Genomic DNA, 16300 nt, shown 5'->3' with positions numbered 1-16300 from the left:
CAGATAGACTGCAGGTCATAACTTCTTACCTGAAGTTCAGTTCACCTGACACTTGGACCGGCGGCTGCCTCGTGTCTCTCCTCCTGCCTCACCTTCCCTCATCCACCTGTTGCTTCTGTGGAAGCTCCATCATAGCCACCACCAAACAACTGAGTTATTTTTACACATCGGCCAGCATCTGGCCAATCCACCACCTCTCATTGTTCATGCCGTTACAAAAAAAATAAATAAATAATAAGTCATCAGCCCACCGTGCAAATGTCCGATGGCTAGTCCAGCTATGTTAACTTGTTAATCTTTCGCCGAAAAAATGTTTTCTGCGGTGCTGTCTTTCGTGCTTGGCTCTCCTACCTTTGCTAACATGATGCTCATAGTGCAGAATCCGGTGCTGCATTCACTTACCCTCGGATATCTGAGCTTCACTGTGAAACCATAATCATACATTTGATATTTCATTAAATTTTATTGTTTTAGCTTCGGGGTGGCACCTGGGGTGGCCAGTCTGGTTGGGGGGGTGGCCTGTGCACCCCCAGGCCACCCCGCTGGACACGCCACTGCCGGGGTGAGCTCTCTCTATCCCTAGGTTCTTCTCGCTGCCCAAGTCCACGCCGTCCCCCAACTCCTTTATCATCATGCTTTCCACATACCTTAGCATGGAGGTGCCTTCTATGTTCTCAGGGATGCCATATGTTATTACGGCGTGAGCGCCCCTCCAAATCCGTAACCTTCTCTTGGAGCTGCCTCTGGTTATCCAGCAGCTGAACAATGGCATCCCTCACTCCAATGTCCCATTTCTCCTTCCCTACCATGTTTCTTTCCATTTTTTCCAGACGTTTCCCCACCTCCTCGATCCTGCTTGTGGCGGCGGTAACCTCATTTGTCTTACTCTCAAGTCGCGTTTCTAAGCTTCGGCCTGGGGCTCGTCCCTTCTTATTTTTATCTCCGCTCATTATTCTTGAGAGGAAAATCGCTTTTAATGGATTATATTCTTGAATTACGGATTATTTTAGCTATCGATGCAGGAGCTCCTGTTTATGCTGCTACTCTCGCCACCATGACACCAGAAGTCCCCTCACTCCTCCTTCATCATTCTCAATAAACACAAACTCCAGGTAACTGTCATACCAGAATCAGAATCAAAATTGTGTTTATTGGCCAAGTATATGTGCAGACACATACAAGGAATTTGGTTCCGGTAGATGATGACTCTCAAGCACAGCAATTTAAATCACACACACACACACACACACACACACACACACACACACACACACACACACACACACACACACACACACACGTGTCTATATATACATTATACATGCATACACATTGTGAAATGCACTACACACAGGTACACACACACACAGGTCTTTATCACATTTATTTATAGTTTTCCCTGGTTTATGACTGAACACAGTCTGACAGCTGTCGGTCCCAGCTGATTTCCCTCTCCCTCCGCTCCTCTCCATCTCACTATAAAAAGGGAAGGAAACCACCATCAGTCCAAATCGCCATCAGCTGTTCTCACCAGCATCTCCAGCACCGCCCCGTTGAGCTCACTGCACCACTCCTCCCCTGCAGCCGCGCCCGGGACCACACCTCCGCCACACACATACATACACAAAGCTGTGTAAATCTAAACTTATATACATAAAATACAGAAATGAAATGAGGTGGAATGAATACTACAACTGTTTAGAAGGGAGATGGCGAGGGGAAAGAAACTGTTCCTGTGTCGGGTGGTCCTGGTCTGCAGGCTTCTGTACCGTCTGCCAGAGGGCAGCAGATCAAAAAGTCTGTGTCCAGGGTGTGAGGGGTCTGTGATTATTTTCCCTGCCCGTTTCCTGGTTCTTCTCTAAGCTTTATTTTCATTTTTAAATTGGAAAACGAACAAAAACAAACAGACACACAAAGCAAAAAACAAACAAAAAAAAAACCAAAAAAACCCCCCAAAAACAAACAAACAAACAAACAAACAAACAAACAAACAAACAAACAGAAAACTCACAACTATGGGACAGAGCAAGTATCATCAAATAACCACAGCATGGCAGGCCATTGTGACCACAGAAGCACTCCCAGGTGCACACTCTTGTATCTATGCCTTTCAAGGATAACCTCAAACATCTGAAAACCAAACACAGAAAATACAGGCATAATAATAATAATAATAATAATATTGATAATTACAGAAATTTAAAACAAACACAAACAAACAAAAAACAAAGAATTAAAAAAAAAAAGTGAGCAAAACAGAAAACACATCATGTGAACCCCTCCCACCATCCCCCCACCCTTTTACCCCTGTATGGCTCTCAACCTCATCACATTCGTGTATCCAGACAGCCCATATTTACACCTATCTATAGAAACTCTCATGCACAGGAATCAACATCCCACAAGATAAAACTGCAGCATTCAGGAAATCGAGTCAGGAGGGCCTAACCGGGGATCAACTCAAGGCAGACCCAGGGGGATTTGCGTCATCTCTATGATCTGTTAGGTCCAAAGACGGTAGTACTGACAGGAAGGGGCCCCAAATTTTTTCGAAGGTTCCATATTTCCCTTTTACACTATGCAATATCTTCTCAGGTGTGCAGTAGGACGCTAGCTCATTAATCCAGTGTCTCAGTGTTGGAGCGTTTTCAGATTTCCAATGTAGCAAAATACATTTTTTCACTGCAGTACTCGCAAGTAAAATAAAATATTTCTTATGATAATTCACATTTATAGAACCTGTGTCACCTAGAATCCATAGTTTTGGGTCCAGTTCAATTTGGATCCCCATTACTCTTGAGATTATTTCAATGGCCCGTCTCCAGAACTCTTCTATCACTGGGCAATTCCACAGCATGTGCAGGAGATCACCATCTGTCACCTTACATCTCAAACATTTGGGGGAATAATTAGTATCAATTTTATGTAACCTATAAGGGGTGTAATATATCCTATGAAATATATTAAATTGCATTTGCCTGTGATTTGTAGAAATTAACATGGTCTGTGCCTGTTCCAATAAATGGTGCCATTCTACCTCTTCATAGACATAGCCCAGGTCTGTCTCCCATTTTCTTTTTATAGACGCTTTATTATGGTCAGGTAACTTTTCATTGATAATAGTATATATAGAAGATGCTATTCCTTTTATTGACTTCCATGGTTTGGTGCAAAGATGCGTTTCAAGAGGAGTTTCTTTAGGTATCTCGGGGAATAATCCTTTGGATTTCTCTTTGACCCAATCTCTTATTTGTAGGAATTTGAAGAAACTTTGTCCTGGGAGTTTGAATTTTTCCTTTAGTTGTTGAAAGTCAATAAATGTATCATTATTGTATAAGTCGGCAACAGTTCGAATATTTCTGTCCTTCCATCCCCGCAATATTGGGTCAGCAATATGATGAGAGAGATCAGGGTTGCCCCATAAGGGTGTCCTTCTAAGAAATGAGATATTTATTTTCAGAAGTGAGTGGGATTCCTGCCAGGCACAGAAGGTGTTTAATATTATCAAATTGTTTGTGAGCTTGGATAGACATTTTTTTGTACCTAAAAATGGAACATCTTTTAATGGTATGGGGTTCACCTCATGTTGTTCTATTGGAACCCATCGAACCTCACTCCTCTCTGCATGTAGCCAGATCCAAATTGATCGGTACTGGGAGGCAAGATAATAGTTCCTAAAGTTTGGTAAATTAAGTCCTCCCCTTGAATATGGGGCCTGTAGTGAGGAGAGTTTGACTCTTGGATTTTTCTTTTGCCATATGAAAGAAGTTATGAGTTTATTAAGCTCTTTGAAGAAACTTTTAGGAACATTTGTAGGGAGACATTGAAATAAGTAGATAAACTTAGGCAAAGTGTTCATTTTAATAACATTAATTCTCCCTATAAGAGATAATGGAAAATCCATCCATCTCTGAATATTAAGTTTGGTTTGCTCCAACAGTTTGATATAATTTAGTTTGAATATTTGATCCTCGGATTTACCAATTTGTATACCCAAATACGTAAATCCATTATTACACCACTGTAATGGGTCAGTAAGAGCTCTAATACGGCTATCTTGTATATTTAATAACATAATCTCACTTTTGGTATAGTTTAACTTGTATCCTGAGGCTGCACTGTATTCTTTAAGACACTTCATTAAAGAGGGAATTGATTTAAGAGGGTCCGTTATATACAGTAGGAGGTCATCTGCGTATAGAGAAAGTTTATGTTCACTTGTGCCAAATTTGATTCCAGATATTAGTACGGATGGCAACTGCTAGTGGTTCGATCGCAATCGCGAAGAGCAAGGGGGAGCTTGGACAACCTTGTCTGCAACCTCTAGTTTAAGAGAAAGTGCCTGAGAGCACATTATTTGTTATGATATTGGCTCTGGGGGCATTAAAAAGTGTCCTAACATAGCGGGTGAACTTTTCTCCGAAGCCCATGGCTTCCATTGCCTGAAATAGAAAGTTTGGCTCAATCCTGTCAAATGCTTTATTAGCGTCCATGGAGATTATTAGCAGTGGGTCTTGGTTTTTTTGAGCAGTGTTCAGTATATGGAGCAAACGTCGCACATTATCTGCTCCATGTCTGTTTTTAATGAAGCCTGTTTGGTCGGTATTTATTATCTTAGGCATAATTTCCTCCAATCTGAGTGCAATTATTTTAGATAATATTTTAAAATCTGCATTTAAGAGGCTGAGGGGTCTGTAAGAGTCACATCTCTGTTTGTCCTTGCCCGGTTTTGGCAGTAATGTGATTGTTGCAATTTCCAATGATTCTGGTAATTTATTTTTTTCTAAAGCTTCTTTAATCATATTTGTAAGTGGTGTCAATAATTTATTAGAAAAAGCCTAATAATCAACTGGGAATCCATCTGGTCCAGGGGTCTTATTATTTTGTAAACACTTGAGGGCTCGAAGAACCTCCATCTCAGATATATCTGCATCAAGCAGTTCTTTGTCCTCATTATGTAATTTAGGAAGGGTTATTCCATCTATAAATCTTTTTGCAGCAGTACTGTCGATCCCTTGCTCCTTATACAGATCTTCATAGAACCGTTTAAACTCGGCATTTATGAGTGCTGATTCATCAAGAAGTTTATCATCTTCCGTTAATATTGTCCGTATAAATTTATCAGATGTTTCTTTCTTAATTTGCCAGGCCAGTAGTTTACTTGTTTTGTTTCCAAATTCGTAGTAGTGATATCTAGTTCTGGCCATGGCTGCTTCTGCTCTGCTGGTGCATAAATTATCATATTGCAACCTTGTTTTTGTTAATATATTGAGGTATTCTTCCTTTTTGGTAGCAATATATTCCTGCTCCAAGTTTTTAATGTCAATCTCCAATTTAGTTATCTTCTCTCTAACCTTTTTAACCTTATTGGCACCGTATGACATAACCATACCTCTCATATAGGCTTTGAGAGCTTCCCAAATATTGGCATGTGAAGAGGAGTTTGAATTGGCATCTAGGAAAATTTCAATATTAGTGTTCATATATGAAATAAAATCAGAGTCTCCTAGCATATAATTTTTAAACCTCCACCTGTGGGTTGCACTTTGCGACATATTGGTAGCCCAGGAAAGTTTAATGGGATTATGGTCTGAAAAAGTAGTTGCTAAGTAGGAGCAATCTATCACTGTTGCCGTCATATTTTGTGGTACAAGAAACATATCAATTCTAGAGTGTGTATTATGTACTGGTGAAAAAAAGGAGAAGTCCCTCTGGCCTGGATGAAGGTTTCGCCTCACATCAATTATGCCTATATCCTTCATACCTTGGTTCAGTGCTGTTGCTGCCTTGGATAGTGAAGCTGTTTTGGGTGAGGACCGATCCAAAGAGGGATTTAGGACCAAATTAAAGTCTCCACCCACAATATACTGGCCCTCAATTGTAGCCACTTTCATTATTAAGTTGTTAAAGAATAAAGGGTCGTCGTAGTTGGGCCCATATATATTTATCAAAGTTATCTTATTTCTATTTATTTCACAAGCTACAAGTAAGAATCTGCCATTTTTGTCCTTTTCAACTGAATTTAGTTGAAAGTTCAGGTGTTTATTAATAAGCAGGGTGACTCCTCTTGCTTTGGAAGTATATGACGAGTAAAAAACATTGCCTACCCAATCTCTTCGTAATTTTAAATGTTCAGCGTCTGTGAGGTGACTCTCCTGGATAAAAGCGACATCTACACGCTGCCTCTTTAAGTATGTCAGCATTTTTTCCCTCTTAATAGGTGAATTAATCCCTCTAATATTCCAAGATATACAAGTTAGATGACCCTTAATTTAAGTTTTTTTTTTAATATGAATGTCTTGGACAGGTACGTGTCATGGTATTCAACTCTGGGGATTTCTGAACACATTCCTGCTTTTCTGAGTTTCGATGTGGTGAAGCTCTGTCCATGGGTATAATAGTAAGATACAGCCTAGACCAGGGAGCTATCTGAACAGTTGCGTAAGTATGAGTAAAATTTTTGGTAAGAGACCATACATAACCCCAAAACGTTAAAATAAAAACCTGCCTCATAAAACCCCTATAACAAAACCACATTAGGTAGGTAATTCAGCTAAACAATAGTGGTGGCCCAGGCAGCTGTTAAGGTTGAAACTTTAGCCACTCTTGGTGAGATATTTACAGCAAAGTACTAAATTTTTACAGTCGGATACAGAACATAACTGTGTAAGGGACAAATAAACTGGTTGATCAAGATGTAATCACACTCATCCAGTAGGGGGTTGATATCATGATCATAAATGCACACAAAATCTGTACTTTTATGAATTCGTACACATTATTTTAACTGAGAAACGAGCAAATATTTATATTAGTTATCAAATACTGGATTACTATAAATCATATCTCCAATTCGTCTGAAAAGTGGAGGATGGAGAGTTTCTATGTCAATGCTTGATGTTATAGTCTTTTTTCCCTTCATTTCGCCCCCACCCCCAAAGTTAACAGTGGAGGGCTTCTCATCTGAGAGTACAAGAGCCAATTGCTTTGTTGAAATCCAATTAGATCACTTTAGTCTACTCACTCGGAAGATCTTTCAGATAACGTTGTGCTTCAGCAGGAGTGGGGAAAATTTTGATAGATCCCTGGTGCCTGATGCGAAGTTGCGCTGGGTACATCAGAGCATATTCAATCTCCTTCTCTCGCAGCCTCTGTTTCACGTCACGGAACTCGTCTCTTCTGCGTTGCAGGTCTACGCTGTAATCCGGGAAAAAAGATATTTTCTTATTCTCATACGTCATCTCTCCCCTACTTCTAGCCAGTCGGAGGACTTTCTCTTTGCCTCTGAAGTTCAGAAACTTAGCAATGAGGGGCCGTGGTCTGTCAGACTTCTTCCTGACGTGGTGTACTCTTTCAAGGGTAATGTGTGAGGTGAAGTTATCATTCCCCAGGATTTATGGTATAAATTTCTCCAAAAATCCCACAGCGTCGCAGCCTTCTGCTTGCTCAGGGATGTTCAGTATCCTCAGGTTGGACCTTCTACTGCGGTTCTCCAAGTCGTCAATTTTGTCTTTGAGTTGCATTGTTAATTTCTTCATTTTATCGACACGGTTGTGTGCATCTTTAATGTCGTCTTCGTTTGCGCTCACTCGCGCCTCCATCTCCTCAACCTGCTCGGAAAGCGCATTAAGAGAGGATTCAATTTTCGTCAGGGTTGCTTGTATATCGGCCGTTTTTTTGTCAATATGTTTCGTGAGGTCCTCTTTAGTTTCCTTGATAGCATTGAGTAATTTGCTAATTGGCAATTCCTCCTCCCCATCCGCCATATTTCTTGTTGCCAATGTGTGCAGGTGTCCTGAAGTTTTAGCCGTTTTCTTTCGTTTTGAGTGTCGCAAATTATAACTTGCCATACAGAAGTTTCCTTAGTAACTTTGCCTCTTGCTATGGTCCGGAATTGTATGAGGGCAAGTCAGGATAAAGATAGATTCCTGGGCCTACCGCAGGGAGCTCACGAATACACGTCTACTTTCGTCCGCTGTCAGCCATCTCCCTCCGCCCCGTTTCCTGGTTCTTGAGAGGTACAGATCCTGGATGGAGGGCAGGGGGGCGCCGATGATTCTTTCTGCTGCCCGTACAGTCCGCTGCAGTCTGCTCTTGTCCTGTTTAGTGGCTGCACCATACCAGACTGTGATGGAGGAGCACAGGACAGACTCGGGTAGCTGGTGACACACTGAGCTGAGAGAGTTTTGAAGAGAGAAGTTCAGGCACGATGGTGTTAAAAGCCGAACTTGTGGAGGTATGTAACAACGACAGGAGAGGTCTCAGTGTCTCACTCCAACAACTTTATTAACTGACAGAACTTCACATATAGTCAGCGCCAAAATCTCCACCCCCACACTTCCCTTCAACTTGTGTGTGAGTGGAGCCACCTGGTGGTCCGCCACAAACTAAAGTCCACAAACAGGACCCTGGCATAAGTTCCCGGGGGGTCGAGGTGTTACAGGATGTAATGCAGCCCCATGTTCACTGCCAACCTGTTTGCCCAGTAGGCAAACTGCAGAGAGTCCAACTGGTGGCCTGTAATATCCTTCAGATGGACTAACACCAGTCGTTCGAAGGATTTCATGACCACAGACGTCAAGGCGACAGGTCTGTAGTCATTCAGTCTTGTGATGGTGGGTTTCTTGGGAACAGGGATGATGGTGGAGCGTTTGAAGCAGGAGGGAATTTCACACAGCTCCAGGGATCTGTTGAAGATGCGAGTAAAGATGGGAGCCAGCTGTTCACCACAGGTTATGAGGCAGGAGGGTGAGGTGTCTGGTCCGGGGGCTTTCCTGGGCTTCTGTTTCTGAAATAGTCGGCTCACATCCTCAGTGTGTATTCTGAGTTTCAGGGAGAAGGAAAGGGGGGTGAGAGGTGTGATGGAGGTCGTTGAGTCTGGATTGGAGAGGGTGGTGGTGGTCGTTGAGTCTGGAATGGGGAGGGTGAAGGGGGGAGAGGTGGAAGGTGTGTTGGTGGTCAATGTCTGAAGCAATGTCTCTGGGGAGGGGAGGGTGAGGCGTGGGAGTCTGTCCATCTTAAACCTGCAGTAGAAAGTGTTTAACTCGTTGGCCAGGTCTTTGTTTACTTCAACAGTGGGTGGGGGGTGTCTGTAACTGGTGATTTCCTGCAGGCCCCTCCACACTGACAAAGGGTTGTTGGCTGAGAGCCGTTCGTCCAGCTTCTGGGAGTAGATCCTTATAGCTGCTTTGATCTCTTTGGTCAGTGTGATCCTGGCTTGCTTGTACAGGGCCCTGTCACCACTTCTGTAGGCGTCCTCCTTGGCCTTACGAAGATGTTGGAGTTTAGGAGTGAACCACGGTTTATTGTTGTTGTATGTGCAAAAGGTCTTAGTTGGCACACACATGTCTTCACAAAAACTGATGTATGTCATATGTTCTAATGTTAGCCGATTTGGCTTTTGCATTTCTTGATGAAGTGGACCGACTTAAATATTTGTCCATAGCTCAACCCTTGATGACGCACATGTATTTACATGCCACTAGTTTGAGAGCCACTGACCTAAAGGACACATCCAGATGTCAAAGGATTAAGAAGATTGTAATAAAACACAAGTTGAAGAGTTGTGAATGATACATATCTATATATCTTCTCTTCATTTCAATTCTTATTATGAGTTAAAGAGGACAGATGTTCTGATTTTACTCGTATACGTCACATAATGACTCAGTGCAAAGTTTTTGTTATTGTTAGAGTGAGTTAAGTTACCTTTAAATCCCAAATGGACCTGAGAAAGGTGATGATGGTGACATTCTAAAGACACTTCTGGAACGTGGTCGGAATGTCTGTCAAAAAACTGCACAAACGCTAATGTCAAGGAAGAACACTGATCAGGTAATTTATACTGGTATTTATTTAAACTACTTAGCACCGTTACAATAAGCTAAAATTGTCTTTACTCCAGTTTTTGCTGCCGCTGCTAATAAGGAATGAGGGATTTCTGTGTATGTTGATTTACTCACTTATGTGGTTGTAAATCCAGCGTGGCAGAGCAGAGAATGAGGCCTCTTTGTCTCCTGCCTTCTCATTGGCTGACCTCCACTCCCGGTCCCTCCGCCCCCAATCCCCTATAACCCCGACCACCCTTCAGTTACAAGTTTTGCAACACATTCCTCGCAAACAGTGTTGCAAAAGTATCAGTCTATCAGTCAACACATTTGTGAATATTTTTTTCTGTAACTACATTTAAAACACATGTGCAGTGTGTAGAGAAGAATATGTACAGGTGGAAATTTCAAAGTACACGTTCACATTTTTTCTACAAATTGTTCCTTTTTATTCTACAACTTCTCATATTTTGCAACAATACTTTCATACATTCCCAGCTTCTGTAACCAGTGGGTGCAGTGTGGTCGGCACCAGCTCTGCTGCCCTCTGAAGGTTTCTCCAGCAGCTCAAAAGCACTTACCCTCCACCTGCAGAAGAGTGAACTGTATGTCTTCCTCTGCCGTAACAAACACAGCCCCCCCTCCTACGCCACTGGAAACTTCCACTGCTCCTAAACTCCTCTGACGAGCCCAAAACCAGCACAAAGTGTACCTCACATCCACACAATAATTCACCTATTGATTGATAAGCAGTTTACTTCAGCACACAGTCAACCAACACAGTCACCAAATAACAGTGTCGGCGATATGGGATTTACTCATATAAAAATCATTTTAAAAAAAAGAAAGTATTTCAGACTAAACAGTTGAAATATAAAAAAATGAAATGCATGCCATTATATGTTTGTATATCCACAATGTAAAGATTAATGTAAACACTAATGTTTTTGAGACTGACAATAAAAAAATCAGCGCTGAACTCGTTTAAAGCCTGAGTCTTCCTTCTGCAATGCAGTTGAATAACTCCTGAGTCATGGGTATGTAGCCCTTATTGTCTTCCAGGTAAAACAGAGGATCCTTGATGAGAGCAGGGTTAAAACCTTCCTCTGCCAGCTTCACCTTCATCTGCTTAAAGGTGCTCGTCACTACCAATGCATCCTGCCAGAGAAAAATGAAATGGTTACGGGATTATTGCTAAGATGTATGCAGATATATCTTAATGTGATTAATTCTTTGAACTTTATTTACCTGTATGCGAACGAAGCGTGGTCTTGCGTAGCTGGGCAAGTAGTTTTTGACATGCTGATATAAAGCTTTGCCATCAAAGTCCATATTTTCTTTCAGTTTCAGCGCTGCCATTCCAATTCTTCCCTCATGTCCTATTCAGTGAAGGTCAAAGTAAAAAGAAGAAAAAATACCCTCAGAATCCAGACATTAATCCAAACATTCAGAGTTTTTCCTCAGTATGTCAGAAATATGCGATTAATCTCAGAATTCCAAGAAAAAACTTCTGAATTCTGAGTTTTTTTCTTAGAATTCTGGGGGGAAAAAGATGTTTGTAATATTTATGAGACATACATCACAATAATCTTGCTTTTAGTGTCATTATTACCTGGCACCTTCACACCATAGACATTAGCCTCTTCAACAAAGTCAACTGCGAGCAGGTGGTCAGCCACCTCCGTGGTTGCCACATTTTCTCCTTTCCACCTGTAACAGATATAATACCACAATGTCTGTAATTCTGAAATGATATATCTCAAAATAAGGTTTTAATGCTTTACTTATTTTTTTAAATCTAGCTTCACAGACAGTGTTACATCTATGTCAGTTTTTTATTGCAGAATAAAGTGTTTCATGTCTACTTTAAGGCAAAAACACTCTCTGGTACTCCTTGTCCTGACCTTTCACCCAGATTGTCAAATTCATTTATTATGTTTCACAGACCTGAAAGTGTCTCCAATGCGGTCTTGAAAGAAGAGAAATCCCTCGTCGTCAATCTTTAGAAGGTCGCCACTGTTAAAGTACATGTCGCCCTTCTCGAACACATCTCTTAGCTTCTTCTTGTCTGTCTGCTGCTTGTCCTTGGCATAGCCACTGAAGGGTGTTCTTTTTCCAATCTTTGCCACAAGCAGACCAGTTTCTCCTGCGAGTAAAAGTAACAGCATACGTTTAAGTAGTAGCTTAAAAGTCAAGACGGCACTTTAGGAAACAGGCTCACCTCTTGGGACTTCAATACAAAATCCTCTGGAGTCTCTGACTGGCTCCTCTTTTTCTGTGTCAAACCTTATGAGGGCATATTTGCATGCCATCTGAAACAGTTTACAGATACATTGAAGAGAAAAAGGAGTTAGTCATATAATTTGCATATACTATATAGGCTGTATACACCAGCAAACATTTGAAAAAAACAAAAACAAGAAAAGTCATGTGAAAAAGAAATTTCACCCACTCTTCACTTCAAAGATTTTATGCATCAAGACAAAATAAAATATATTAATCTGGTTTGGAATAGGTTTTACAATCAAGTAAATACAACATCAGACGAGTAACAACACACAAGATGTTACATTGTCATTATCTTTTTAACAAAGATTCAGCCAAAATTTCCAGTGTGTGGAAAAAGGAAGCAGACATTTCTGCAGTTTGCTGGTCTGGAGCACTTAAGTGTTGTGTTAACAGGATGCCATTAGGAAAGACATCAGCAGTGATCTTATAGAAGCAATTTTGGTTGCACATCAGTCTGGGAAGGGTTACAAGGCAACTTCCCAAAAATCGGAAATCCATCATTCTGCAGTAAGAAGATTATTCACAAGTGGCAAAAGATCAAAACAGTTTTCAGTCTTCCCAGGAGTAGACGTTTAAGTAAAATCACCTCAAGCTCAGACTTAATGTTTAGAGCAACTACAGAAAAAAAAAAGTTGGAATGGCCAAGTCAAAATCCAGACCTGAACTTCACTGAAATGATGTGATTGGACCCTAATAGATCAATGCATAAATGAATGCTCCCAAACCTCAACAGCCTAGAATGACGTTGTAAAAAAGAGTGGACTAATTATCTTTAGAATTGAAAGAGGGTGTGCTTTCTTTTTCACATGGTTATATCTCCCAATCTACATCTTACTTTGTAGAGAAAATGTTCTCTGCCCATAGCTCCAATTTTCCCACCATAGTTGATAAAGCCAACATTCCCTTCAGTTGCTCCGTAGCATTCACGGATACAAATGTTCCCAAATCGCTCCAGGAACTCAACCCAGGTGTCTTCCCTTATTCCGTTCCCTACGGCCAGTCGGACCTTATGATCCTTGTCATTGTCTCTCTAAAAGAAGGCCAAAGGAGAGGTGAGAACATAAACAATGACCATAAGAAACAATGCTCCTGACTGAAGCAGGTTGGTAGAAATCATTAAAACAGTTTGAGCTTCTAATGCATATCCCAATATCGTCATTAGTAAATTATGACCTTAAACTCGTCAAAGGAGCTTGCAAAGAAAAGCGTCTGGACTTCTTTAAGTTACTTGAAGACGTTTCACCTCTCATCCGAGAAGCTTCTTCAGTTCTTCTCGGATGAGAGGTGAAACGTCTTCAAGTAACTTAAAGAAGTCCAGACGCTTTTCTTTGCAAGCTCCTTTGACTACGATGACCTGGATGACTGAGAACCTTCACAGACACCTTAAACTTGTGTTTACCTTCGGTGTGTTGCAGAGGTAGCGCATAACCTCGCCTATGTACTGGATGACAGTCACATTGTACTTTCTACAGTCATTCCAAAAGTTGGAGGCAGAGAACTTGCTTCTCAAAACAACAGTGGTGCCTAAAAATGGAAAGATACAGAGTTCAGCAAATATGCCGCTTCATGCTAAGAGTTCAGTGTTGTAAACTCTGCAAGGCGAACTTTAGGACTTCAAAGTACAAACAATGGAAGCGGGTGTAGTTTGAGGTCATGTATATGTTGGTTTAACCTGCAATAAATTCAGGTGAAATCTTGATTTGTGGTTTTATTTTTTGGTAATATTTTATGTGTTACCTTTTTCTATAGCTCCACAAAGTCCCATAAGAAAGCCAGCAGTGTGGTACAGAGGGAGATATATGTAGACAATATCGTCTGAGCGCACACCAGCAAAGGTCAGGGCAAAAGCTGGCATCCATACCCTCTCATGGTTAATCACAGCTGCTTTTGGAAGCCCTATAAGAGCAGATGTAGTACAGTTTTATTGTCATCCTTTTACTCAACCTCTGCATGATAATTGTATGAACATAGATTAGAAGTCAAGGCCAGATAAGCCCTCGAGGTTACCTGTGGTTCCTGATGTGTAGATGTACACCGCAGGACTCTTGATGTTAATGCTGGCCCTGAGCTGACGGGACAGGGGCTCGTCTGACTCCATCTGAATTTTGTCAGAGAGGCTTTCGATGCCGTCCACATGACAGTGCTCACGGAGGATAAACACAAGGATACCCTGCTGCTTCAAAGTGGGCAGCACCTCCTCTATTGCTCCTTGAAGGTCTGAGAGCGAGGGAGGTAAAAAGAAAAGAGGTGCTGATCAGTCATTACAGGGTTACATAAATGTGTGTTTAATAAACAGTCGATCTATTTGATGGTGAAATTAATAAGATATACCCATGCAACTTTAGTGCAGTCCAAACCTCCCAGATTAAAAAAAAATAATCAGAGATACAAAAAGATCTTTTTAAATGAATTAGACAATATGATCACGTGATATTAAAAAACGAAAGATATGCGCACGTTTAAAGTTAATTTCATTAAAACAAACCCCAACAGCTTACTGCAGTATTTACGCAGCTTACCAGCGCCAGCGATCAGGACTTTGGCTTCACAGCAGGAGAAACAGTGCAGCAGGGATTTGGATCTTATGTTGACGTTGAGGAAGGACGCTGTGCATCCCAGCTTGGACAGTGCGAGCCACATCCATACAAACCACGGCTCGTTGCCCAAGAAGAGGGCTACCGTGTCCCCCTGCTTGAGGTGGGCATGCGTTAACAGAGCCCTGGCCACTTTGTTGCTTTCTCTGTCGGCTTGGCTGTACGTGTAGGAGCTTTCCTCGTAAACTATGAACTTCTTATGCGGATGCTCCGCCACTTTGTCCAGAAAACGATCTAAAATACTGTAAAACTTTTTCTTGATTCTACTCATGCGTATACCGACATAAATGGAAATAAATGTGTATGTTAAATCTTTCAAAAAATAAGGATTCCGGAAGTAAATCAGTAAGGGCAAGACTGCCAACGCGGTGCACAAAATATATGCAAGCATTTTTGTTTTTTAAAAAAGACGAATATGTCAGACCTGCTGCTGGATTCATACATCACCTTTCAACGGACTCCAGCCCTTGGATCATTTCCGTTTACGCCTCCTGAACTTTGAACGAGTTTGAGAGTTCGAGGGGTTAAAATGGGACGACACCCCCCTTTGCCTGCTGTGATTTGTGAGTCTCTTTCTTAACGTTTTTCCTTTTTCTTTCTTTTTTTCTTCTTCTTTTTTTGGCTGGGGAGGAATCACATGAACTCGATGTAGCAGTAGTAAAGTATTTAAAAAAACTGAGGAATAGAATTTTTAAATACATATTTTTCTTAATTTTATATATAGATAGATAGATAGATAGATAGATAGATAGATAGATAGATAGATATATCAACTGACCTCGGCACACCTGCACCAGGGTAAACCTCCGCCTACCGTAGTCCTGCTTTACATGTGAAAATAGAGCAACAGGACCGCTGAGTCTTTGACTTTATTTATTTTCTGCTGTGTTTTACTTGCATCTATTTGAAAGAGTGAGTGTAAACACAAAAAATATTTTATTTTATGTGCTGGAATGTGTAGAAAATAGGTTTAAATGTTAAACTAATTTATTCAAGTCAGAGAATGTTGCATATAATTAAATTTTTGCTTGATGCATAAAGTTAAAAGATTAAAACTAATAAAACAAGTTAAAAAAAAGAGACTTTTCCATTTGATTACATTTTGTATGATGGATTATGTAGAAAAAGTAGAATTGGGCTGAAAGATCTATCGCTTTATCACCTCTTCAGGTTGTAAATCATGTTTTTAAAAAGTAACTAAGTAATTAATTACTTTTGAAAATAAGTAATCAGTAAAGTAATGGGATTACTTTTTGGGGGAAGTAATCAGTAATTAGTTACTGATTACTTTTTTCAAGTAACTTGACCAACACTGGTAGCAAGCGAGCTAAGCACAGGGATGCATGTACCGTTTGCACAGTGTGGTGAACGAGGGAAAAAAGGTGGTCAAAGTATTAGAGCAATCCATCTTTAAAACATCTAAATGGGGCAAATTATAATTTTCTTTCAATTTTAAAATAAAAAAGATGCTGTTGATGTCATCCAGGGAAGGACGGACGTTGTTTTGCTGTGCTGTATTTTAATGTGAAGTGTACATATTTATTTTTATATTGCATGCATTGGTTATATTTTTGTGCAGTGTTTTATTTA

At 40.8% G+C, this 16300-nt stretch overlaps 1 protein-coding gene across 2 annotated transcripts; it reads right to left on the bottom strand.

Moving 5' to 3' along the window:
* Positions 1–10248: 10248 nt before the first annotated feature.
* Positions 10249–15262, bottom strand: LOC101464372 (long-chain fatty acid transport protein 2). 2 transcript variants are annotated; one of them, XM_024802779.2, is made up of 11 exons: positions 15158–15262; positions 14636–14804; positions 14124–14333; positions 13854–14012; positions 13516–13640; positions 12952–13146; positions 12049–12139; positions 11775–11973; positions 11440–11537; positions 11076–11206; positions 10249–10985 (listed from the first exon to the last, which is right to left on the bottom strand). In XM_024802779.2, the coding sequence occupies exons 2-11, from the start codon at positions 14754–14756 to the stop codon at positions 10812–10814; spliced, it is 1503 nt and encodes a 500-aa protein (XP_024658547.2). In that variant the 5' UTR covers positions 14757–14804; positions 15158–15262; the 3' UTR covers positions 10249–10811. The 2 variants fall into 2 exon arrangements, with proteins under 2 accessions (XP_024658547.2, XP_024658545.2); XM_024802777.2 differs by having other exon boundaries at positions 14636–15201.
* Positions 15263–16300: the final 1038 nt, after the last annotated feature.

The sequence above is a fragment of the Maylandia zebra genome, linkage group LG1 (assembly GCF_041146795.1).
Source record: "Maylandia zebra isolate NMK-2024a linkage group LG1, Mzebra_GT3a, whole genome shotgun sequence".
Classification (NCBI taxonomy): domain Eukaryota; kingdom Metazoa; phylum Chordata; class Actinopteri; order Cichliformes; family Cichlidae; genus Maylandia; species Maylandia zebra.
The sequence above is the reverse complement of the archived record's forward strand: the minus strand, read 5'-3'. Positions and strand labels throughout refer to the sequence as shown.

What these genes read in the sequence shown, in the direction of transcription:
- LOC101464372 (XM_024802777.2), bottom strand. Translation starts at nt 15,101, where the DNA reads ATGCTTGCATATATTTTGTGCACCGCGTTGGCAGTCTTGCCCTTACTG. An exon ending in GAGAACATTTTCTCTACAAA is followed by an intron (nt 12,140 to 12,951) that starts GTAAGATGTAGA and finishes AAACTGTTTCAG; the next exon opens with ATGGCATGCAAATATGCCCT. An exon ending in CACGCTTCGTTCGCATACAG is followed by an intron (nt 10,986 to 11,075) that starts GTAAATAAAGTT and finishes TTTCTCTGGCAG; the next exon opens with GATGCATTGGTAGTGACGAG.